This window comes from Triticum urartu, chromosome 6A (assembly GCF_056163025.1).
Source record: "Triticum urartu cultivar PI428250 chromosome 6A, HENAU_Tu73, whole genome shotgun sequence".
Taxonomy (NCBI): Eukaryota; Viridiplantae; Streptophyta; class Magnoliopsida; order Poales; family Poaceae; genus Triticum; species Triticum urartu.
In genome coordinates, this window is record NC_141878.1 from 163,546,555 (window position 1) to 163,571,389 (window position 24,835).

The 24,835-nt window shown below is 46.0% G+C and overlaps 1 protein-coding gene and 1 long non-coding RNA gene across 6 annotated transcripts; one reads left to right on the forward strand and one right to left on the reverse strand.

The window, feature by feature from the left end:
• Positions 1 to 350: 350 nt before the first annotated feature.
• Positions 351 to 5,625, reverse strand: LOC125512179 (uncharacterized). 3 transcript variants are annotated; one of them, XR_015607748.1, is made up of 5 exons: positions 5,429 to 5,625; positions 3,911 to 4,017; positions 2,681 to 2,779; positions 2,350 to 2,519; positions 351 to 822 (listed from the first exon to the last, which is right to left on the reverse strand). It is a non-coding gene; the product is annotated as an uncharacterized LOC125512179 (long non-coding RNA). The 3 variants fall into 3 exon arrangements; XR_015607749.1 differs by lacking the exon at positions 351 to 822 and adding an exon at positions 1,834 to 1,848; XR_007285238.2 differs by lacking the exon at positions 351 to 822 and having other exon boundaries at positions 2,138 to 2,519.
• A 750-nt stretch (positions 5,626 to 6,375) lies between these two features.
• Positions 6,376 to 24,706, forward strand: LOC125512177 (uncharacterized). 3 transcript variants are annotated; one of them, XM_087527244.1, is made up of 7 exons: positions 6,376 to 6,492; positions 6,601 to 6,816; positions 7,249 to 7,576; positions 22,334 to 22,401; positions 22,534 to 22,714; positions 22,833 to 22,929; positions 23,109 to 24,431. In XM_087527244.1, the coding sequence occupies exons 3-7, from the start codon at positions 7,270 to 7,272 to the stop codon at positions 23,287 to 23,289; spliced, it is 834 nt and encodes a 277-aa protein (XP_087383370.1). In that variant the 5' UTR covers positions 6,376 to 6,492; positions 6,601 to 6,816; positions 7,249 to 7,269; the 3' UTR covers positions 23,290 to 24,431. The 3 variants fall into 3 exon arrangements, with proteins under 3 accessions (XP_087383370.1, XP_048533213.1, XP_048533215.1); XM_048677258.2 differs by adding an exon at positions 24,453 to 24,706 and having other exon boundaries at positions 6,379 to 6,816; positions 23,109 to 23,191; XM_048677256.2 differs by having other exon boundaries at positions 6,377 to 6,816.
• Positions 24,707 to 24,835: the final 129 nt, after the last annotated feature.

The window sequence follows — 24,835 nt, forward strand, 5'->3', positions numbered from 1 at the left end:
TCATAAGTTCATGACTTTATTAATATGTAGCAATCATTGGATATTGGTATTCATTGTTCCAAACAAAAACGTAGTTTACTACATGGATTCTCTCAGAGAGTCAACAAACGCTCAGGATCTGACGCATATTCAGCAATTCATGGATAGGTATTGAATTCTATGATGTGGAAATTAATTTGCATTTATATCTGGTTCAATAATTGATATTATCAAAATTCATCTTCATTTGAAGTGTGCTCGCATTGTGGAAAGCTAAACCAGGGAACCTGTTCAAGAGGGAACTACCTCTGCAGCATGAGATTGTTTCTCCAGCAACACACCGAAATCCGTTATTTTCAGAAAATTTATCCAATAGTCTGCAAATACCTTTTCCTACGCTAGTCAAATGTTCAAACTTCTAAATAAACATCTTTCTATTTCTGTCCAAAGAAAAAAAATACATCTAACACAAGTTAGGTTGTTCCTAATAGGACAAATACATGACTAATTCTGGATAAAAAAAATCAGTGTCCCCAGCAACAAGCAGGGACCAACCTTTGTGGATACTATGTTTGCACACACATGATCTCCATCTGTAAATCTGCTGATAGTTGTGAAGATCCCCGTGAATTAGTACCAGTAAGTCTATCTTAATTAATATCTTCTACTCCACTCATATGGCACATTTTGATCTTAAAAATACTGCAGCTCATCTTAGAACCGAGGACCCCTGAATCACTCCCACTGGTGAATTGCTGATGGTTTGGAGATTTATCAGCGACTTCTTCCTGAATCACTACATCAATCTCACTGGTGATGATGAAGATTTCAGCATGCGTTCTCCTGAAACATTGAGTAAGAGTTAGATGCTAAACATATACGCATGGATCCATTTTTTCCATCTGATGAGGTCATCGTATTTCGTACACTATGGCTAATTATGTAATGCATATATGTGTGGACAAATCATTGGAATTTAGCTACATATGTTCAATTACAATTGTTGCGAAATCTGATGAATGTTCTTCCTGTGGACACTATTTGTTCAATTGAATATTGCGGTGAATTTACTTTTTGCATGCCGATTCAAAATGAGATATTTTTGTTTTAACCTGGCAATTGCTCTGCGCATGGTTGAACTAAATGAGTCAATCATAGCGGAACCGTCGGTGATACACAGCAGATCACAAACGATTTACAGCGCTACTACGTGTGCGTAGGGTCTCCGAAACCGTTTGTGATATCACGATATCACACATGAGAGCTCAGAGTAAACCGTTCCCAATGTAAAATACAATCCCGGTCATAATTTTTTCAGGAAACATGTGGGATCCCAAACGAAAAGCACACATCACTCTTGCCGCAACCGTCGGTGATACACAATAAATCACAAATGGTCTGCGGAACTTGTATGTGTGCAAAGGGGCTCCTGAATCGTTTGTGATAGAATATTATCGCACATGGTAATTGTTGGGAAACGTGTGCGATGGAATATTGCATGGCAGACGGGTTCTGCAGAAAACTCGTGTGCGATGGGGGCACGTATCGCACATAGTTCATATTTTGGCCCATGTGCCTTACATACTGTTTCCAAACGGTTCATTATGACACACCGTTTGGTTTCAGTGTGTCATTAGAAGCGTTTAATCACCGATCCCACACGTGCGAAAGAATTTAGTTTGTGTTGCATCACACACGATTACACTTTGCAAGGACTCTGGATCATGGCTCCATATCCCCGGCGGTTTCTGAGTCGTGTGGGAAGGACCCCCTATCACCCACACTCACTTGGCGACGGTTCCAAATGCCATCGCGGAAAGGGGTTAAAAACCGTGTGTATAGCACCGACGCATACCAGTGCCAATGAAACTGCCATGGATGTATATGCAAAATTCGCTTCATTATTACATGGTTTTGCAAAACAACGTGAAATGAAAAAAGGCAAAAAATGTAAAACCACCTAAAGAATGCAAGTTTTGTCGAGTTGGGGTGTGGCATTTTTCAGCAAACAAACTGTGGCGCTTTATGTTTGAGCAGTTGTGGATACTTGGGCACAGACTGCCACTATATAATCTAAATACGAAACAATGCATAGATAAACAAACATCTCATCTCCCGCAAAAAACAAACAAACATAACATCGAAGGAAAAAAAGAGATGCACCGAAAACATCTATACCATTACTAACACACATTAATGTCCCATTACTATCACACTCTAGAAAATGTGTAGGACACACTAAATTAGTCATTACAAATCAAAGTTATGGCTAATAAAATGGCACACATAAAAAGAACACTATGTTTCAACTACATGAGGTACAATGACGATAAAAGTGCAGTAAAAAGATATGAAGAAAGCGAGCAGTACCTTACATTCCCTTGTAAAAAAGAATGTAAGAGCAAAATCTCCCAATAATCAAATCTTCCGCTTGTACTTATTGAGGGTACCCTTCACACTATCCTCCAGGAACTGCTTCGAAGTCTGGAGCTCATGCCAGACGCAAACTCACCAATGAGATTTTTGACTTTACTCCTGGTCTGCAAAAACAACCAAGGAAGAAAGAAGGATGACACTCAGCATAGCACGACGCATCTAGTTCCGTGTAGCTCACAATTTCATATGTCGAAAAAACATGTTGGTCATGATAACACCAATAGAAAAAATTCATGGCAATAGAAAAAAACCCAAAGAAACTTACCCGAGGAGGGAAAGATGGGCTCACATTCACATCCATCCACTTGTTGAAATTTGCCGCACCGCCAAAAAGACTGAGGTTGATAGCATGCTTTGAGGCAAACTGCAACAAAAATGACACATAATTAACACCAAAACATTGCATAAACAAAAATGCCATCTATTGGAAAAATGCCATGTAGATTAAAGAAAATGCCATCCAAGGTATGAAAAGATGCCAGCCAACAAATATGAAAAATGCTATCCAACATATATGAAAATGCGATCTAGCATATATGAAAATGCCATCTAAACATGAAAACCTTGCCATGATGACAAAAATAAAAAATGCCAACTAATGTGTAACAAAAAATGCCATCCAAGGTGTGAACACAAAACCATCCATAAAAAAATGAAAAAAGCAACCCAACATGTGTAAGAAAACCAAAATGCCATCTAAACACACACACACACAAATATATATATATATATATATATATATATATTTGTCATATTGACAAAAATAAAAATATCATTTATTCTACATAAAAAATGTCACTCAAGGTATGAAGAAAATGCCATCTAACAAATATGAAAGATGCCATCCAGGAGGGAGTGGGTATGCCAAAAAATGCCCCCAAGGAGGTAAGTGAAAAAAATGGCACAACCAAAAATGAAGTAACATCTAACTTTCCAAAGGATCCATCTGACTTCTTGTCTGTCGTGAAAACGGCTTTGATGGTATGGTCAAACCATGCAACTACAACCGCCATAAAAAACTTATGATACGATCGTGCCAGTATACAAAAATGCCAAGAAAGATTGGCACAGAGTAGTCGTAAACCACCATCAAGAATTGTGATGGTAGCAATGACGTTTTAAGAATGCCATCAAAAAAGCTACTAATGGCACTATGATGTGAAAATGCCAACCAGTACACGATTAAAACATATATGCTGCCATTTAACTACCATTACAAATGCCATCATCAACAAAAGGTTTAAATTCCATGCAAACTATAGTAAAAAAACTACCATCAAAATATAAAAAGTGATCCTAGCATAAAACATGCAAACAACCATGTAAAACTACCAATGCCATTAAGGTGTGAAAATGCAACTCAAGAAGGGGTATAAATGCCATCAACATGTAACACATACAAAAAAAAGACATTTAGTGGCGACAAAGTGAGAAATATAGTGTTAACGGACGACAGGAAATTTGATGATCTCCGTTGTTGGGAAATAAGGAATACCTCGTTTGGGGGATTATTGACGCCACAATGCAATCTACCTGAGATATCCATGCAATCATCAACACCATTGTTCAAATCCTCTCCGACCATCTTACAAAATCGAAAACCTGAAAAGAAAATATGGACAACAACAACAAAGGACCACGTCAGGCAGGTGGACACATACACAAAAAATAATTTAAACAAGATGGGTACACACATGTCACCTATTCCCCCTAAAAAGAACCAATCTAAGGACACACATGGCATTTCCCCCCGAATAAAATCTGACTATATAACCACATGGCACTTTGCATCCAAAAATGAACCACCATCTACACACACACGGTAGTTTCCCTCAAATATAAAAAAAAACTCTGTGCACGCATATCCCCCCTAAAAGACCCACTCTAAGGGCACACATGACATTTTCCCCCAAAAGAACAATCCCAAAATAAACCACATGGCAGTTTTAATCTAAAATTGCCACCATCTAGAAACAAAAAAGGCAGTTCCCATAAGAAGATCATAAACAACTATGACCCCCTGAAAAGTAGACACACTCTAAATACACACATGTCATTTCTCCTGAGAAACAACACCCCAAATCAACCACAAAGCAGTTATAATACAAAAAAAATACCATCTACAAAAGCACACATGGCATTTTCTCTCTACCCAACAACCATCTACAACACATATGACATTCCCCCCAAAATAATCCCTCTTGTAAATCACATGACAAATTTCATCCCAAAAAACATCATCTACAACACACACACATGGCAGTTCCCCTCACCTCCCCGCAAACAACAAAAACATCTATACACACATGCACCTAACCACCCTAAAAAGACCCACTATAAGGACGTACATGACATTTTTCACCAAACTATAAAATCACATGCATTTCCCCCTCAACCCCACACATATCCTCAACTAACACATATGGAAGTTTCCACCGTCAAATCCCCACACTAAACTACACAAAAAAGGACAAACATGATATTTTTCACCAAACTATAAAAATCCAACTATAAACAGAATCATATGGCATTTCCCCCTCAACCCCCGCATACCCTCAACAAACACACATGGCATTTTCCACCATCAAATCCCTACACACTAAACTACACAAAAGGCACCAAACTGGTCAACCAAAACAGATCTACGACAAAAAATCACCCAAAACTGCCACCCCCAAAACCAAAGGCAAATACGGCACCACAGAACACCACCCGTCGCCGATGTCGAAGTAATGGCAACCGCGGCCGCTGCTGCCGCACCACACACGTCTGGCGCAACCCGGCAGACCACATGGGATGTGAGTGCTCAAACCCTAGCCCCGATAGCAAGCCCACCACGCCACCTTCTCTATCCCTTCTCATCGTTACCTAGCGACAACTCTAACTACTCCAGCCGCCTCTTCCGCCATGGGCACATCCGCTTCCGCCATGGACACCATCGCAACTACCTCAAGCAAACAACCATAGGGCACAAAACACTCGCCCGCGACAACCAGTGATCTAGAACACGTACCTCAATGGCCGGCAATAATGTCGCCCGTGGTGGATGAAGCCCTCACCGTCGACGAGCGGCTGGGCTTGGTGGGAAAAGCGTCGCCCGCTCACCGGAATCGCTGCGATGAGAGGGAGCGGTGAGGAAGGGAGAAGATAGGTGGGTGGGGAATGAAACTGACTAATGGAATGAATTGGGGGTGGGGGGTTAACTGCACTTTTTCGTGCGGGGGTAGGTGCGGAAGCAGTTTGCTTGTGGCCATGTTCGAGCGAACTGCTCCGGCAGTCTGATGTGGCACCCGCATGGAACTTGTGGTATGATGGGCGTTCGCTGGCTCTTGGCTCCTGGCTGACGTAGGCCAGTTAAGATTGCCCTTTCTTTAACGCATCGGCCGGCTGATCTTTTTAAAAGATCGGCCGCCTCAGCAGCCACTAGGTCCGACACAATCCAACGACTCAGTCCTTCCTCACCATTGCAACAAAGGTTGTGTTTCATTTTTTTTGCAACATAGCTCATGTTGCAGAAACATTTGTAACAGAGATTGTGTTGCAAAGAAAACCCGTCTTCACTTTTTTTGCAACATAGATAATGTTGTGAAAATGACTTATGCAACATGGATGTTGTTGCACAAAAAAATTATAACAAAAAAATGATGTCGCAGCAACACCGTCCTCGTTGTCGTCGCCATTTTGCAACTGTGTCGTTGCAGCAGAAATTCATCGGCATGCGGCGGCATGGTCGGACACGGGCAACTTTCGCTGGTGATGTTGCATTTTTTCACTTTTTTGCAACATGAAAGTCGTTGCGAAAGAAATTCTTGCAACATAGACGTTGCAGAAAACATTTTGATTTCTCACACACGCATAACGCATAACCATTAGAAAAAAGAACTAGATGGACCCATACTCCCACACAAGACATGTGTCACAAGAAGTAGACGAAGGATGCTCCCACGGGATCGGCCGGCTGAAGGCAAACATTTTCCTTCTTTAATAGACTACTGTGTACAGTAGTTATTATCGAGCTTTGTCAAGCTATCAACGAGCTGGGAGTCTGAACTCTGAACTCAGGCAGGCGAAATTGAAGTGACTTTCCCTCTTTCTTTCTTCCTCCCACCTCTCCTCGCGCCGCCGCCGGCAACTAGGCTCTGACGGCACCGTCTCTCTCAGTTCTCCTTCTCATTCGCTCTACAGGACTGGCTTGGGGGTGGAGGTTTGCCCGGCCCCGGGCTCGGATTGATCTGGTGACGGACCCTACTTCTTTTCTTCGCTGTGAGCACTGTAGTTCCCAATCTCTCCTTCCGGGACTGATGCCCCAATCTAGGGCACCCCTGAGTACCTGACCACCCAAGCCTCGTACATCGATTCCCGCTGTTCTCACCCGGTCCGTGATCTTGGATATTGGTTGAGGTATGAGCCTTTTCTCATCCAGTGATTCAGTTTAAACCCCACTGGCCTCCACAAATTCTGGGGCGTGCAGGCGCACACTCTAGATCTGCCCCTGTCACATCACGCCATTGCATTGCGGCACCATTTAAGGGCACGGGGATGATAGTAAGCTTTAAAACTTGTTTACTTGTCTAATCGTAGCTGTGCTGCCGTGCCATTCTTAGGCATTCTTAGGCGTCATAATTTTCGTGGCTCCCGTTAAGGAGTCTTGGCTCTCTCTGGAACATGGCAGGTCCATTGTCAAACTGAGTGCATCAGCCATGTGTTTTTTTTCTAGCATTGAATGCATCGGATATGTTAATGTATGTTAATATCATGCTATTTCGTAACCTTCATCTGGTAAAGTTACAGGAGGCAACTACTGATGTCAGTAATTTCGTGTTGAATTTTCAGGGAAGTGTGTATGGTACTTTTATGGTTGGCCAAATGCAGATATCTTGGCCATCCACGATTGTAGAGCTCATCTTGGGCCTGCTATGGCACCTCGTCCACCTGTTGGTCAGCCTCTTTGATTTGTGGTCGCATCTGAGTGATAATCTAGAATGTTATCTTATTTCGTCTGGGCTGCTGCCCAAGTACCGAGATCTTCATTTTGAAAGACTTAATTACGTGGGCGTTGTAGTAGATAGCAGAGAAGCAAATAATGTTTTGAAGATCAAGCAACTTTTACGGTGGTTATCAACTATTGGCGTTAAGTATGTAGTTCTCTATGACATTGAAGGTGTGCTTATGAACATTTGCTTTACATGCTTACTTGTTTGAGTACATATGATCTTATTCTTTTCAAGTCTTCTTGGCCTATCCTTACCTGAGCATAGAACTCTTTCTTTCTCAATATAATGTGGCAGAGTGCTTGCCTTTGAGGCTTTGACGGCGAGAAAAGAACAAGAAAAAACAAGTTTACTAACAATATGCGGTATTAATAACTGTGCGTCCTGCTTTATTTTAACAGTTTTCCCTTCAAGTCATCTTCCATAAATCCGCGCCGTGGGAAAAACAGCCTTCAAATTTTATGTATTTTGCATGAAACTACTTTGAAACTTCGCCTATGTTGCCCAGGTAAAGGAAGAGTGTTGTGATAGGCTTGGCGAGCCAACATAAAAACTCAACCATTCTGATGGAGATGAAACCCAAAAGTACATCTTTGGGGCATAACCGTCTTAGCGACGTGCCATATCGGGACCCGGGTGTGGTGTTAAATGGGTAAGGGCCAGACGGTCACTCCCTTGGTGGCGCGCCGTACCTTGATCTGGATACGGTGATAAGTGAGCAAGGATCAGGTCGTTACATCCCTAGTGGCGCTCTACATCGATGCTCGGGTGTAGTGTAAAATGAGCAAGGGTCTTCGCATTTGATTCAACGAGTGCGAAGGGTAAGAAAGCTAGCCGAGCCAAGTAGGATCCGCTTAGGTCGCTGGAACATAGGGTCTCTGACCGGTAAGTTACAGGAGTTTGTTGATACAACGGTGGGGAGAGGCATTGATATCCTTTGTGTCCAAGAAACCGAATGGAAGGGACATAAGGCGAAGGAGGTGGAGGATATCGGCTTCAAGTTGTGGTACACGGGGACAACTACAAACAAGTATGGAGTAGGCATCTTGATCAACAAGAGCCTCAAGTCTGGAGTGGTGGACGTCAAGAGGCAAGGGGACTAGGTTATCTTGGTCAATCTGGTCGTTGGGGACTTAGTTCTCAATGTTATCAGCGCGTATGCCCCAGAAGACAATGAGAGCACCAAGAGGGAGTTTTGGGAAGGACTGGAGGACATGGTTAGGAGTGGGCCTATTGGCGAGAAGCTCTTCATACGAGGAGACCTCAATGGCCATGTGGGTACATCTAACACAGCTTTTGAAGGGGTGCACGGGGGCTTTGGTTATGGCAGCAGGAATCAAGGAGAGGATGTCTTAAACTTTGTTTTAGCTTACGTCATGATCGTAGCAAGACCCTCTTTAAAAAGAGGGAATCCCATCTACTGACTTTTAGTAGTGGTTAACACTAGCAATATTGATTCTGTCCTCTCGAGCAGAGAAGACAAACGTGCTTGCCTAGATTGTAAGGTGATACATGGAGAGAGTGTCGTCCCTCAACATAAACTTCTCGTAGCGGACTTCCTCTTCCGGGTATGTGTCCAGCAAGGTAAGCGCTCCAAAATCGCTGGAACAAAGTGATGGAAGCTCAAGAGGGAGGCAACTCAGGCTTTCAAGGAGAAGTTTATTAAGGAGGGCTCTTGGGAGAAAGGAGATGATGCAAACAATATGTGAAGTCAAAGCGAAGCTAAAGACACTTGATGGTGGAACAATGATTTCCAGAAGGCTATTAAGGAGAAGAAAGACTATTTCAGACGCCTATACTTGGATAGGAGTCCGGACAACATAGAGAAGTATATGGTGGCAAAGAAGACTGCAAAGTAAGCTGTGAGCGAAGCAAGGGGTGAAGCGTATAAGGACCTCTACCAGCGTTTAAACATGAGGGAAGGCGAAAGGGAAATCTATAAGATGGCCAAGATCCGAGGTAGGAAGATGAGAGATGTCAACCAAGTCAAATGCATCAAGGATGGAGCAAATCGACTCCTGGTGAAGGACGAGGAGATCAAGAATAAATGAAGAGAGTACTTTTAACAAATTGTTCAATGGAGAGAATAAGAACTCTGTCATTGAGCCGGACAACTCCTTTGATCATACCAATAGACATTTTGTGCAACGAATCCAAGAGTCTGAGGTCAGCGAGGCTTTAAAAAGGATGAAGTAAGGTGAGGCGGCGGGTCCTAATTGTATCCCAGTTGAGGTGCGGAGATGCCTTGGAGACATAGTGACAATATGGCTAACTAAGCCTTTCAACCTCATTTTCGAACAAACAAGATGCCCGAAGAATGGTGAAGAGTACATTAGTACCAATCTTCAAGAATAAGAGAAAAGTTCAAAGTTGTACTAATTATTGTGGAATTAAGCTAATGAGCCATACAATGAAGCTATGGGGGAGAGTGTCATTGAGCACCATTTAAGAAGAATAACAAGCGTGACAAAAAATCAGTTTGGTTTCATGCCTGGGAGGTCGACCATGGAAGTTATTTTCTTGGTACGACAATTTATGGAGAGATAGAGGTAGCAAAAGAAGGACCTCATATGGTGTTCATTGACTTGGAGAAGGCTTGTGATAAGATACCGCAGAATGCCATGTGGTGGGCCTTGAAGAAACACAAATTACATTCCTCGTCAAGGACATGTACGATAATGTTGTGACAAGTGTTCGAATAAGTGATGGAGACACTGATGACTTTCCAATCAGAACATGACTGCACCAAGGGTCAGCTTTGAGCCCGTATCTTTTTTGCTTTGCTGAGGTCACAAGGGATATATAAGGAGATATCCCATGGTGTATGCTCTTTGTGGATGAGGTGGTGCTAGTCGCTGATAGTGGGACGAGGATTAATAGAAAGTTGGAGACAAGCTGATGTAGGGTAGGAACCCTAATCTGCCGATCTTTCACGAAAGGAGCGGATCCCGCGATGAACACGAGGAACAGGAGGAGGGAAACGAAGGTAAACACGGGGAAAACACAAGAGAGACACTCAAACCAACAAGAATGATTACACAAGTGCTAGATCCTCGAAACTCGATAGGAGATACAAGATCCAAAGTCAACAACGGACGGTACACGGTAGCCGGTTCTTCTCCAAAGGAGGTCTTGAGTTCTTCCCTAAAAAGGGGTATTGAATCCGCTTGGGGGATCTTCTTCGGTGGAGGCTCGAAATATCCGAGGAGAAGGTAACCAAGTGGATGAGCAAAGCTCTCACACGAAATATGAGCTAATCCTTTGCTAACCCTAGAAAGTTGGACGAGGTGGAGTATATATAGTCTAGGGGGTAGAAGGGGTACACGGGTCTCGGCCCTTTACTGTGCGCAGACAGGGAGGCCGGACGTCCGGGCGTCGGGCCGGATGTCCGGGCTTTCACGCGGGGCCGGATGTCCGGGCTGGCGAGGCCGGATGTCCGGGCGTTCGCGGAGGGCCGGATGTCCGGGCTGTGGAGGCCGGATGTCCGGGCTGGTGAAGCTGGCCATGTCGCTCTCGGGAAGGTGGTGTCCGGATATCCGGGCTCGAGGCCGGATTTCCGGGCTGGGCCAGATGTCCGGGGCCTGTAGATGCGCGGCGGCTGGTAGGCTGTTGTGGTCGAAGTCTCCAGCGGCCGGATGTCCGGGCTTGGGGCCGGATGTCCGGGTCCTGGAGCTGCCTTCTTCTCTCGGCGTTCCTTTTCATCCGTGAATTTGGGGACTTGTACATCTTCATGTGCATCTTCGGGAGGGTCCTCTTGGTACGTAATCATGCACAACAACTCGGACTTAGGTAGTAGCCATGTCTCATGCATAGAAAGTGGAAGTTCGGAGAGGAGAGAGTTCACCTTATCTTCGATAGCCTTCGCTCGGGCTCTTGTCATTGGCCCAAGTGGTGTCGTAGGGGATGTAGGTAGGTCCATGGGGATGACCTTGGGATGCTCCACATCATCTCCCCTCTCTTGGGGAAGATCCGTCCTCGGATCAAATTCTTCATCACCATGGAAGGGCGAGAGGTCCTTGACATTGAAGATATCGCTCATGTTGTACTTGTCGCGGGGGAGGTCGATCTTGTAAGCATTGTCGTTGTAGCGTGCAAGCACCTTGAAGGGTCCGTCCACTCGTGGTCGAAGTTTGGACTTGCGTTCTTGGGGAAAGCGGTCCTTGCGAAGGTGTAGCCACAAGAGATCACCAATGTTGAAGATCATGGGGTGCTTGTTGATGTTGAGCTTGGTCGCAAGTCGTTGTACTTGGCGCTCGATAGTATGTCTTGTATCTTCATGCACCTTCTTGAGATGAGTCACACGTGCACTTGCGTCCAAATTGATGCGCTCTTGGAGTGGTAGAGGGAGAATGTCCAATGGGGACAAAGGGTTGAATCCGTAGACGACCTCGAAGGGGGACTTGCCGGTTGTTGAGTGTCTTGCGCGGTTGTAGGCGAACTCGGCGATAGGTAGGCACTCCTCCCACTCCTTGATGTTCTTCTTGATGAGTACTCGAAGTAGAGCGGAGAGTGTGCGGTTTGTCACATCCGTTTGGCCGTCGGTTTGCGGATGGTAAGCCATGGAGAAGAGTAGCTTGATTCCGAGCTTGGCGCATAGGGTCTTCCAAAAGTAGCTTAGGAACTTGACGTCGTGGTCCGAGACGATCGTCTTTGGCACTCCGTGTAGACGCAATATTTCCCTACAAAAGAGGTTTGCAATATGTGAAGCATCATCTATCTTGTTGCAAGGAATGAAATGTGCCATCTTTGAGAAACGGTCCACAACGACAAATACCGAATCCTTTCCATTGCGAGCCCTAGGTAATCCAAGTACAAAATCCATGCTAATATCTTCCCATGGTTGGTATGGAATTGGTAGAGGCATGTAAAGGCCATGGGATTGAGCTTTAGACTTAGCTTTGCGGCATGTAGAGCATCGGTTGGTGAAGCGGTTGACGTCACGAAACATCTTGGGCCAATAGTAGTTCTTTGAGAGCGTCGCAAACATCTTGTCTCGTCCAAAATGTCCCATTAAGCCTCTTCCATGAGATTCCCGCAAAAGCAACAAACGAAGAGAAGACTCGGGGATGCAAAGCTTGTTAGCTCTCATAAGATATCCATCTTTGATGTAATAGCGTTCCCAAGAGGTGTGCGTCAAACACTTGGCATAAGGAGTAGGAAAAGTAGGATCATGCTCATACAAGTCTTTTATATGCTCAAAGCCAATGACATCCAATTCAAGTTGAGTAACAAGCATGCATATGCGGGAAAGGGCATCCGCCACAATGTTTTCCTTACCTTTAATGTACTTGATGACATAAGAAAAAGACTCAATAAATTCACTCCATTTAGCATGACGCTTGTTCAACTTGGTTTGGCCCTTAAGATATTTGAGCGTTTCATGATCGGTATGAATGATAAATTCATGAGGGTGAAGATAGTGTTCCCATTCATGCAAAACGCGGACTAAAGCATATAGCTCTTTGTCATAGATGGGGTGATTGAGTTGCGCGCCGGAGAGTTTCTCACTAAAGTAAGTTATGGGGCGCTTCTCTTGCGTTTGTTAGAGTTATATTATAAGTCATGTACCCCTTTGTATTTATCCCGTTGTATAAGGGGTTTCCTGCATATGTTTCACATCTGTACATGTATATATATCGGCCTATGGCCTCATGGGAATACAAGTTGCATATTCCTAACATGGTATTAGAGCTAGGTCAACTTTTTTGCACGCTGCAACTCGTGCGATTGATCCGCCTCTCCTCCTGATAGAGGCCGCAGCCTCGATCTCCTTGTCCCGCTCGGATCCCGTCCTGGATCGGATCGGGCCTCCTCTCCCGTTCTCGATCCTATAAGGATCGCTCGCAGCCCCTCCCCGATCGAGAAGGACGCTCCCGCTCGAGCTCGCCCTTGTCCCGACTCGCATAGGCCCCTGCTGGATCCCGCCGCTGCCTCCAGCTCCCAGCCGCCCCTTGGTCTGGATCGACTGCCTGCTGCTCCCTCGATCCCGTCCTGTTGCCGATTGGAAGCTGGTGGTCTCGCCTCTGCTGCTCTCGTCGGATTCTGCTGATTTTGGATCTCTGCTAAAAAAAAGATATGTCTGCTGCATCGGGCTATGTTGCTGTCCCTCGCTGTCCGGTGATTTTCGATGGTACTAACTACACCGAGTTCACTGGCTTTATGCGCATTCACATGCGTGGCATCCGTCTCTGGGGTGTTCTTTCTGGCGAGGTCTGTTGTCTGCCACGTCCAGTTCCTCCGGTGGCCCTTACTCCGCCGACTCCACTAGTTCTTGCTCCGGATGCTAATCAGGCCGCCAAGGATGCGGCTAAGCTTGCTGATGAGACTGCTGATCGTGCTTATGATGAGAAGGTAATGGCTTATGAAGAGGCTCTTCAGATTTATCATGGTGCTCTGTCTGCAAAAGAGAAGACAACACTAGAGGAAGAGTGTGAGAGGTGTTAGCTTGTGGTGCATTGTCCTTGCACAAAAGGACGTAGTGTAGGACACTAGATGGGTTCTCACACACTCCTCTTATCTCACTTTTGGTGGCAAATAGGACTAAGTTCTTCTTTTCACTCATCGTGGAGGCGCTCGATTTGGGCTTGTGGCGCTCTCTCTCTTTTTGGTGGCTCGCTCTGTCACTATTATCTCCATGATGGGTGGCTTGCTTGTCGGCGACAACTTGGCTTGGAGACATGGGACGAAGTACGTACTCCTTGCCCTTCATCTTGAAGATGTAGTGGTTCGTTCGGCCGTTGTGGATGACTCCTCTATCAAATTGCCATGGGCGTCCAAGGAGAAGGTGGCAAACGGTCATTGGAACGATGTCGCACTCTAAGGTGTCTTCGTAGGCGCCAATTTTGAAGGAGACTTGTACTCGATGCTCGACTTGGATAGTGTCGGAGTCGTTAAGCCATTGCACTTTGTATGGATGGGGGTGCTTCGTCTTGGGCAATTGGAGCTTGGAGCAAAGTTCTTCACTTGCGAGGTTATGACAACTCCCTCCATCGATGATGACCTTGACGGAGTGTCCATTGATGCCGGCCTTGGTGTGAAAGATATGGCATCTTTGGTCTTCTTCTTGGTGATGTTGGAGAGTCAAGACCTTGGAGACAACAAGAGCGGGACTTGAATCTTCATCGCAAAAGACTTGTTCCTCTTCATCGTTCACTTGCCGGTGCATGGCGACTTGCTCAAGAGCATCCATTTCGCCTTCACTCATCGAGTCGTAGGTGCCGTCGTCGTTGAGGATCATGGTCCGCTTGTTGGTGCACTCATAGGACTTGTGGCCTCGGCCTCCGCATGTGAAGCATTTGAAGGAACTTGTCTTGACGGTCTCATCGGTGGGGGTTGATGATGATGAAGCTCTCGGGAAGTTGCTTGTAGTAGGAGGATGACTTGAAGTTGACGAAGCTTTCTTGGAACTCGACTTGTCGATGTTGCTAGTAGAAGGCTTGGTAGACGGTGTTGGAGTCGTTGAAGCTTGGGTGTTGGAGAAGCCGTAGGACTTGGATGAGAACTTGGCATACTTGAAATCGTCTTGCACTTGACGTTCCGCTTTTGTAGCTTGATGCACTAGCTTGATGAGGTTCGAGTATGGTTGGAAGTCGGCGATCTTCTTGATAGGATGGTTGAGTCCATTCAAGAAACGTGCCATTGTTTGCTCATCATCTTTCGTGACATTGGCTCGTATCATGGCAATCTCCATCTCCTTGTAGTATTCTTCAATGCTCTTGGTTCCTTGCTTGAGTAGTTGGAGTTTCTTGAAGAGGTCGCGGTTGTAGTAGGTAGGCACGAAGCGTGCTCTCATGACATCCTTCATTTGTGCCCAAGTAGTGATGGGTGGTTCACCTCTTGCCTCTCGGCGGTCGATAACTTGTTCCCACCAAATGTGGACATAGTCTTGAAACTCAAGGGATGCCATTGCGATCTTCTTCCCTTCGTCATAGTTGTGCAAACGGAAAATTTTGTCGACCTTCAATGCCCATGAAAGATACTCTTCGTGATCGTTGCTTCCGTTGAACTTGGGAATGGTGAACTTGAGCTTGCCGTAGCATTGCTCTTCATTGTGTTGGGGTCGGGGATGATGACGCCCATGTTGTTGATGATTGTCAAGCTCGTGTCGCTCTTGGTGAGGAGGGTTGTCAACCTCATGTTGCTCTTGTCGTGGAGGATTTCCATTGTCGTCATGCTCTTGATGAACGTGATGTTCTTGGCGAGCTTGTGGAGGAGCTTGTCGAGCTCGAGGAGGAACTTGAGGAACTTGACGATGCACGCGAGCTTGAAATCTTCGTTCTTGAATTTCTTCGCGAAGTGCTTCTTCATGTTCACGAGCTTGTCGGCCTCGGTTGGCTACGGCTCAACTTGAATCTTGGAGGGGCTTGTTGTGCCTCAAGTGCTTGAGCTTCACGGAGTTGTTGTTCTTGGCGTTGTGCCTTGGCATCTTGTGCATCTTGGTGTAGACGTGTGCGCTCTTCCTCTTCATGTTGGTGTTGTCGTTGTCTTTCTCGTGCTAGCGCAAAAGCCTCTTGGGTTTGACGTTGTCGGCGCTCTTGAGAGTTGGTGTCGCGTAGAGGATTGAGGCTTGCTTGACGATCGTTGCGCGCGGCACGGCGTAGAGTGTTCGATGTCGGTGTACTTGAGCCGGAGAGGGTGAAGTCGGAGTGTCGACTTGAACGGCTCCTTGTAGAGGACGAAGTGGAAGAAGAGCGGTTGAGCAACAAAGCGTGAATCTCGTCCATTCTTGCGTCATTCTCTTGCTTGTGATCGTCGAGCTTGTGGTCGAAGTAGTCCCTTGTACGTTGCTCGGAGAGTCGCAAGTTGGCGGCGAGGTTGTCGATGCGTTCACTCATTGCTTGTTGCTCTTGATGCAAAGCACGTTGTGCATCAAAGAGGTGACTCTTGGTGACGTAGGAGTTCATGTCGTCGTGCTCAATGAAGAGTGGGTTGGTAGAAGTACTTGGCCTATCCATCATTCCAAGAGAAGAAAGTGAGTGGTAGAAAGAGAAGAACGAATACCAAATGTACCTTGACCGAAGTTGAAAGTGGATCAATGATCACTCCAATGTGAACAAGGAAATAGCACAATTGATACCAATTCTTGTCGGTTTCTCACACCTACACAAGTAAAAGCTTATGGTGGAGCTTGGTTAGGATGGTGGCACAAATTTTGATACAATTGTAAGTGAGCTTCAATAATGTTGGAAAAGATTCGCAAGATTGCAATGCAACAAGTAGACCAAGCAATATAAGGTACACGGAAACACACACGCAAAGAGATAAGTGGGGTCGTGCAACCAAGGGTGAGCCAAAATGTGGAGTACACAAAAATGCTCTCGTTGCACAACATTAGAGAGACGCTAGCACGATTGCACAATAGGCGTATACAAAGACTTGTGCACAACCTACTAAGCAAAAATGCAACGACTTCTATCCCAAGTATGCTCTATGCAAGGTGTTTCTATGCGATGATCCAAGATGATCGAATATGACAATCTTAATGTTGTATGATGCTATGGTTCTTGCTTAAAAGCTCTTTGCTTATCTTTCCCTTTTGCTTAAAAGCTTGTTTGGCTCTTTGATGTTTGAGCTCTTTTCTCATGCAATGCTTGACGAACCAAGATAGCAATTGTGTATGCGATGACAACCTTGTGACACAAGAGATGATACCAAGATATGCAACAATGATGTATGTATGCTATGGGAAGTATGATCACTAATGTGCACAAGTCTCATTGCCGGCAATACTCAATGGCTAGTCTCGATGGGTAAGCAACGCAAAGGAGTAAGGCTATGATGGCTATCAATGTAATGGCAAGAGTGATATGTCCAATACCAAGATGAGGTTACCGTTTCTTGTGGACGGTATGGTGTCAAAATGGTGGCACGAATACCAAGATGTAGACGAGGTGGTCGTTGTTGATGACGCGTCCGTGGCGAAGATGTGCGGCGGTGATGTTGATGTCGAACCGTACCTAAATAGCCGAAACACAAGTAGGACACGGTACCGCAACTCAAATTCTCAAAGCAAAATTGGACCAAAATTGTCGGAGTTGGAGTTGGTAAGCGGTGGTTATGTATGTGGTATATGGTGGTGCTATGCAGAAGTGGTGGAGGTATGCGGAAGTATATGTGGGCACCGGAACAAAATTTGGCGAAAAATGGACGGAAAACGGGCGGTGGAAAGGAAGTGGTGCTGTCAGGGGCCGGATGTCCGGGGTGCCAGATGTCCGGGCTTGTCGGGCCGGATGTCCGGGCTCTGGATCTGTGGATGGATTCGAAGATCGACGCGAGGAGAGGTCAAATACAGGCAAAATTTAGAGAAATTTATGGATTTTTGGAAAGGGAGTGTGTGCGAGTTGTCTATTTCAAGAATAGATTGGATCTATCCGGCTGCACTTTATAATATTTTTTAGTATTTTTCGGATAAATAAGAAAAGGGTGCACGATCTCGACGAATTACTTCTGAATAAATTCAGAAATCAGGGGAAAAGTGGATGGAAAGCTAGATCTACCTGCAACACACGAAATCCGTGGATCAAATTCAACAAAACTTCATCACACCAGCAAATCACAAAAAAAAATTGGGGCTATTTTTGTGGGGGAATTTTTGAATTAGGGACAAAATCAACAAAACTAGGCTAGCAACACAACGGGGAGGCTCTGAAATCGTGATCAACGTGGCTCTTGATACCAAGATGATGTAGGGTAGGAACCCTAATCGGCCGATCTTTCACGAAAGGAGCGGATCCCGCGATGAACACGAGGAACATGAGGAGGGAAACGAGGGTAAACACGGGGAAAACACAAGAAAGACACTCAAACCAACAAGAATGATTACACAAGTGCTAGATCCTCGAAACACGATAGGAGATACAAGATCCAAAGTCAACAACGGACGGTACACGGTAGCCGGTTCTTCTCCAAAGGAGGTCTTGAGTTCTTTCTTAAAAAGGGGTCTTGAATCCGCTTGGGGGATCTTCTCCGGTGGAGGCTCGAATCTCCGAGGAGAAGGTAACCAAGTGGATGAGCAAAGCTCTCACACGAAATATGAGCTAATCCTTTGCTAACCCTAGAAAGTTGGACGAGGTGGAGTATATATAGTCTAGGGGGGTAGAAGGGGTACATGGGCCTTGGCCCTTCACTATGCGCAGACAGGGAGGCCGGACGTCCGGGCGTCGGGCCGGATGTCCGGGCTTTCACGCGGGGCCGGATGGCTGGGCGTTCGCGGAGGGCCGGATGTCCGGGCTGTGGAGGCCGGATGTCCGGGCTGGTGAAGCTGGCCATGTCGCTCTCGGGAAGGTGGTGTCCGGATATCCGGGCTCGAGGCCGGATTTCCGGGCCGAGCCGGATGTCCAGGCTGGGGCCGGATGTCTGGGGCCTGTAGATGCGCGGCGGCTGGTAGGCTGTTGTGGTCGAAGTCTTCAGCGGCCGGATGTCCGGGCTTGGGGCCGGATGTCCGGGTTCTGGAGCTGCCTTCTTCTTCTCTCGGCGTTCCTCTTCATCTGTGAACTTGGGGACTTGTACATCTTCATGTGCATCTCCGGAAGGGTCCTTTTGGTACCTAATCATGCACAACAACTCGGACTTAGGTAGTAGCCATGTCTCATGCATAGAAAGTGTAAGTTCGGAGAGGAGAGAGTTCACCTTATCTTCGATAGCCTTCGCTCGGGCTCTTGTCATTGGCCCAAGTGGCGTCGTAGGGGACGTAGGTAGGTCCATGGGGATGACCTTGGGATGCTCCGCATCACAGGCTTTGGAACTGAATATTAGGCTTAGTAGAACTAAAACTGAGTACATGAGGTGCAGTTTCAGTACCACTAGGCACGAGGAGGAGGAGGTTAGCCTTGATGGGCACATGGTACGTTATAAGGACACCTTTCCATTATCGGGGTCTATGTTAAAGAAGGATGGTGATATTGATGAAGATGTGAGCCATCGAATCAAACTTGGATGGATGAAATGACGCCAAACTTCAGGTGTCCTATGTGACAAGAGAGTGCTACAAAAACTAAAAGGCAGGTTCTATAGGACGGCGATTCGACCCGTGGTGTTGTACGGCGCAAACTGTGGGCCAACTAAAAGGCGGCATGACCAACAGTTCGGTGTAGCAGAGATGTGCATGCTGAGATGGATGTTTGGCCACACAAGAAAGGATCGGATTCAGAATGTTGATATACGTCATAGAGTTGGGGTAGCACCAATCGAAGAGAAACTTATCCAACATCGTTTGAGATGGTTTGGGTATATACCACGTAGACCTCCAGAAGCACCGCCACATAGCGGAAGGATAAAGCATGCTAATAATGTCAAGAGAGGTCGGGGTAGACCAAACTTGACATGAAGGAGTCCGTTAAGAGAGACTTGAAGGGCTGAAATATTACCAAAGAATTAGTTATGGACAGGGCTACGTGAAAATTAGCCATCCACGTGCCAGAACCATGACTCAGTTTCGAGATCTTATGGGTTTCAACTCTAACCTACCCCAACTTGTTTGAAATTGGAAGGCTTTTGTTATGGCGCTGCTAGAAGGAGGGCGCGAGAGGGCCGGGCCCACGGCCGGGCAAGAGGGAAGGGATTTCCTTCTTAATTCTTGCTTGATTAGATTGATACATCTCCTCTCTTTATATAGAGAGGTTTACTTGACTCCCAAGCAAAGCTTACTTGACCCCTAAGCAAGCGACCCTTATCTCTAATTAACCCTAAGACTAACGGGCTATACTGCTAGCTCAGGCCCATTAGGCCCATTACGTACTCTAACACTACACCCTACCTGGACATGCAGTTTGTCCTCAAGCTGCAGCCTAAAAACAAGCCTTTTACATCTTGGCTTGTTTTATTACTCATCTTGGCTTGTTTTATTACTCTCAACCTGAAATGGATTGGGACGCTTTATTTTGGACCCCTTAACAAAAAGTGGACACCATCCGCACATGGACATGCACGTGTACAGCCACCTAGATCCCATGGACACCACCTGAACAAAAGGAGTGCATGTGTATGGCCACCTGGAAGTGGTCGCAAGAGCGACCAGCAGAGGCGCCGTCGTGGCAGCCGGCGACGGAATGCAGTGGTGCTACGTGGTGTGCTCCTGTCGATGACACACTGTCTTCTCCCCGCCGGACGGCTGTTGGTCTGCATCGCACAGGGAAGAGTGGAGGGCTTGCGATGGAGAATGACGAGGAGGGGTGCGCCCCCCCCCCCCCCCCAACCGCCGATGTCGCAGACTTTGAGGTCGCTGCCCGCGGGAAAAACAACATGCCCGCCGCTTGTGGGGGAAACCGCATGCCCAAGATCCCCGACGCTGCGGACGAGATCAAGGTCCTTTGCGCAGCGAAGGGCAATTTGGAGGAGCGGCAGCTGCAGACCACGCATCTCCCGCACACGCCGACGCGCAGCAGCCTGCAGCCTCACCGCCGCCGACACGTGGCGGGTAGTGATCCAAGCCGGAAGCGGTGACGGCGACGGCGGAAACTTGATCTGTCGGATGGGGACATCCTGGGAAAGCGGTGATGGCAACGGCGGGAACTTGATCTGGTGGATCAGGACTCCCGCCGGCGCGGTCGATGTGAGGCTGGAGCTGACCGGCGATGGCTGCTGTAGCAGAGCGCCGGGCGCAGCGGAGGCCGCCAGGAGCGGCGGCTGCCACTGCAGCCAGGGCGGGGCGGTGGTGGCGGTGGATGGCAGCTGCAGCGGCCCGGCGAGCGCGGCGGGACGCCCTGGGGCAGTAGCGGCGGCTGCTGTGGCGAAGCGCCGGGCGCGGCTGAGGCCGCCAGGAGCGGCGACTGCCACTACAACCAGGGCGGGGCAGTGGTGGCGGTGGATGGCAGCTGCAGGCTGCAGCGGCCCAGCGAGCGCGGTGGCGGCGATGGGCGGCGCAGCCCGTAGGACCCGGCCAAGAACAGGCGGATCTCCTGAACCGCCTGGGTTAGGTCCCGCAGCGTCCCGGACACCTCCTCCGGAGTGAGGACGGCGGGGGCGGGTGCGATGGAGGATCCCGGCACCGGCAGCAGAAGAGACGGGTTCGGCAGCGGTGAAGACATGATCGAACCGAAGCTAGCTGATACCAAATTGTTATGGCGCTGCTAGAAGGAGGGCGCGAGAGGGCCGGCCGGGGGCCTTTTGCTCACGGCCGGGCAAGAGGGAAGGGATTTCCTTCTTAATTCTTGCTTGATTAGATTGATACATCTCCTCTCTTTATATAGAGAGGTTTACTTGACTCCCAAGCAAGGCTTACATGACCCCTAAGCAAGCGACCCTTATCTCTAATTAACCCTAAGACTAACGACTGCCAGCCCAGGCCCATTAGGCCCATTATGTACTCTAACACTAGATTGTTATGTGGCTGCTAGAAGGAGGGCGCAAGAGGGCCGGCCGGGGGCCCTTTTGACTCCCCAGATGGGGTGTAGTGTTAGAGTCCGTAATGGGCCTAATGGGCCTGGGCTGGCGGTATAGCCCGTTAGTCTTAGGGTTAATTAGAGATAAGGGTCACTTGCTTAGGGGTCAAGTAAGCTTTGCTGGGGAGTCAAGTAAACCTCTCTATATAAGAGGAGGAGATGTATCAATCTAATCAAGCAAGAATTAAGAAGGAAATCCCTTCCATCTTGCCCGGCCGTGGGCAAAAGGCCCCCAGCGGGCCCTCTCGCGCCCTCCTTCTAGCAGCGCCATAACAGCTTTGTTGTTGTTGTTGTGCATGAAACTACTTTGGACAATTTGAGTTGTGCATCAGATACTGAAAGGAGAAAATAACTAAACCTGGAACCTTTTTAACATCCAACTAAAAAGGAAAGGAAACATGTCTCCAAACATATTAGATCATTTTGGTATAACATAAAAAAGCCAAGATGAGTACCATGTTTCCTGTTACTTCTCAGTTTCCTCGCACTGACTATTGCACAATCAACGGTGCAGAGAGATATGTCTGACCATTCGACAATGCTCTACAGGAGTACTGAAGGAATGGCTTAAACCTGGTATCAAAACCCCAAGAGATGAGAACTCAAGAACTAATTTAGTAAGTTGCTTAATGCAGAATTCTGTTGGCCCATTTGCTGTCTAAGATATGGACTATGGTAATCTTTGTCTGTTCTTTGATTAGTATATTTATCACTCTTATAACTATTATGTCATTCATGTGAGCCTGTAGGATCTTAGTGCACATGGGGGGATGGCTATAGAGTGTCTTTCTGGTTCTGATGGCAAGGAAGGCATTGCTAAAGCAGCAAACTTACTGTGCTCAGACTTCTGCAATCGCAACACTCATGGGCATAATAAACTTGACAATGCATTTACAGAAGCTGACATGGTTTGTGCACTGAGAGAAGTAGGTAAGTTTGGAAAAATTATCTCCTCCCAGTTATTGCATTTTACCATATTCATTTCTCAGTTAGGAATTTGTACATTGCAATTCTGGAAGAACACTTACTGTTCCAATCTTTTCGTTAGGTAGTGGTGGGCCAGAACCTGATCTTCTTCTTGTGTACGGTCCTGTTAGATGTCATTTAGGATTTCCTGCATGGAGATTACGTTTCACAGAGATTATGTAAGTTTTTCTTCCATTTATACAATTCTCACTAGTTTCCATGCTCAAATCACATTCAAAAATCATTCCACCTGAGGGTGAGGGGATCATGTGCGCTCACTGGTTTATGCTTATTGCACATTACTGAAGTTACTTATTTTATTTTACTACTGAAATATTATTTTTTGTTGTGTGTGCAGGCATATGGGCTCGTTGAAATCAATGAAATACGGTTCTATTGTGAAAGCTTTGCATCGATTCTCACACAAATATCAAAATTATGGTAACCCCATATTTCAGCTTGGCAATTTCGACTGTACTGCAGCAAAGCTCTTTAGTTTTTACCTTCACCGTAGGTTACACAAAATTTTCTGTACTTGAAGTGTACAGGCATGTTAGCAAGATTCAGTTTGTAACATTTTGTACATGTTCCATAAGATGCTTACATAATAGGAACTGGTGAAATTGATCAGTGCTCCATACCTTTTTTTTTGTTATATTTCTGCCAGCCCTGTCAAACAAATATACATAGAAATGTTTAGTGTCATTTCCAGGGGTTTGGAAATACACAAACGCACAAGTGTAATTAGAAACTGTGGACATCAGCTTAGCCATCAAGCTTAAACAGGAGAAACTAGAAGCTACATCAGGCAGAACTCAAGTTCGATGACTAAAACAAACCAAATAGTTTGTATCAAGAAACCCATCGGCAGAAACAAAGATGACAAGAAAAGGAAAACTACCAGAACATATCAACCCGCAAATCCACACTTCGAAGGCAACATGCCTCAATGAAGTCTGTTCAGATGATTCAGGTTCTACTAGTATTTTAGCTTATCACTGCCACCAACATTGTCTTTGTATTCTTCAGTAATTTTTCACATCACCACATCATTGGCTTAATCCTATATATACTAGAGTTATAAAATCTGACAAAATCTTCCTCCAAAAAATCATATAATTTCTCATCCTCCATAACTCCGTACATACTACAGATAGACCAAATGATCTTGACATCCTCCCGTGCCGCCAATTTCCAACAAAATCCATCAACCTGTCACAGTCTGAATGGTTGATTACATGTCCCGAAGGGTAATGTTTGGATTTTGTGACCAAAGCATACCGTATACATTGTTTGCCCATGATTTTTTTAATCTATTTTTGGACAGTTACCAACATTTTGGCATGCCAATGCTCCTTTGCCAATTCCAGATCAATTTTTAGCCAATGTTGGCCAACAAATGGGGAAGCAAAATCTGAAAAAAATAAATTGGCTAGCCATCCAATGTTTGGCAGGGCAACCTTAGGCATAAAGCAAACACACCAAAGTGTTTGTGCCTCTAATTTGCAAAGATACTCCATACCAAGTTCTGATATCTCTTTTTTTGGAGGCATTGCACTGTCATAGTTTTTCATGGGAATTTCTTGTATTAGTGGTCTTCAGATCTGATTAAACAACAGTGCCATGCATAAGTATCAGAATCTGGTCCGTTTTTAGTAAATTGTATTATCACCTTAACTAACTATAACCTTTTGTCTATCAGGTAAATGAGAGGAGACAAGAAAGCCACCCATTTTGTTATGTAAAATGTGTACTTCTGGAGCGGGCTGAAGTTTATTAACTACAATATGTAGTCTTGGCGGATACACTGTGCTTCCTTTTTGTTTGGATCAAATGGGTTACCTGTAGAACATACAGGTACAAACCTCATCCAACATATTTATCTTTTCATCAGAATGTAACAGACTGGCAGCACAGTGATTGTTTTGTGGAGAATTAAAGATCCAATTGTCTTTACCTTGTGAAAATTCACTTTGGTCTCGTATCACCGCACACAATATTAACCGCCAAAGTATATATATATATATATATATATATATATATATATATATATATATATATATATATATTTGTATTAATTTATTG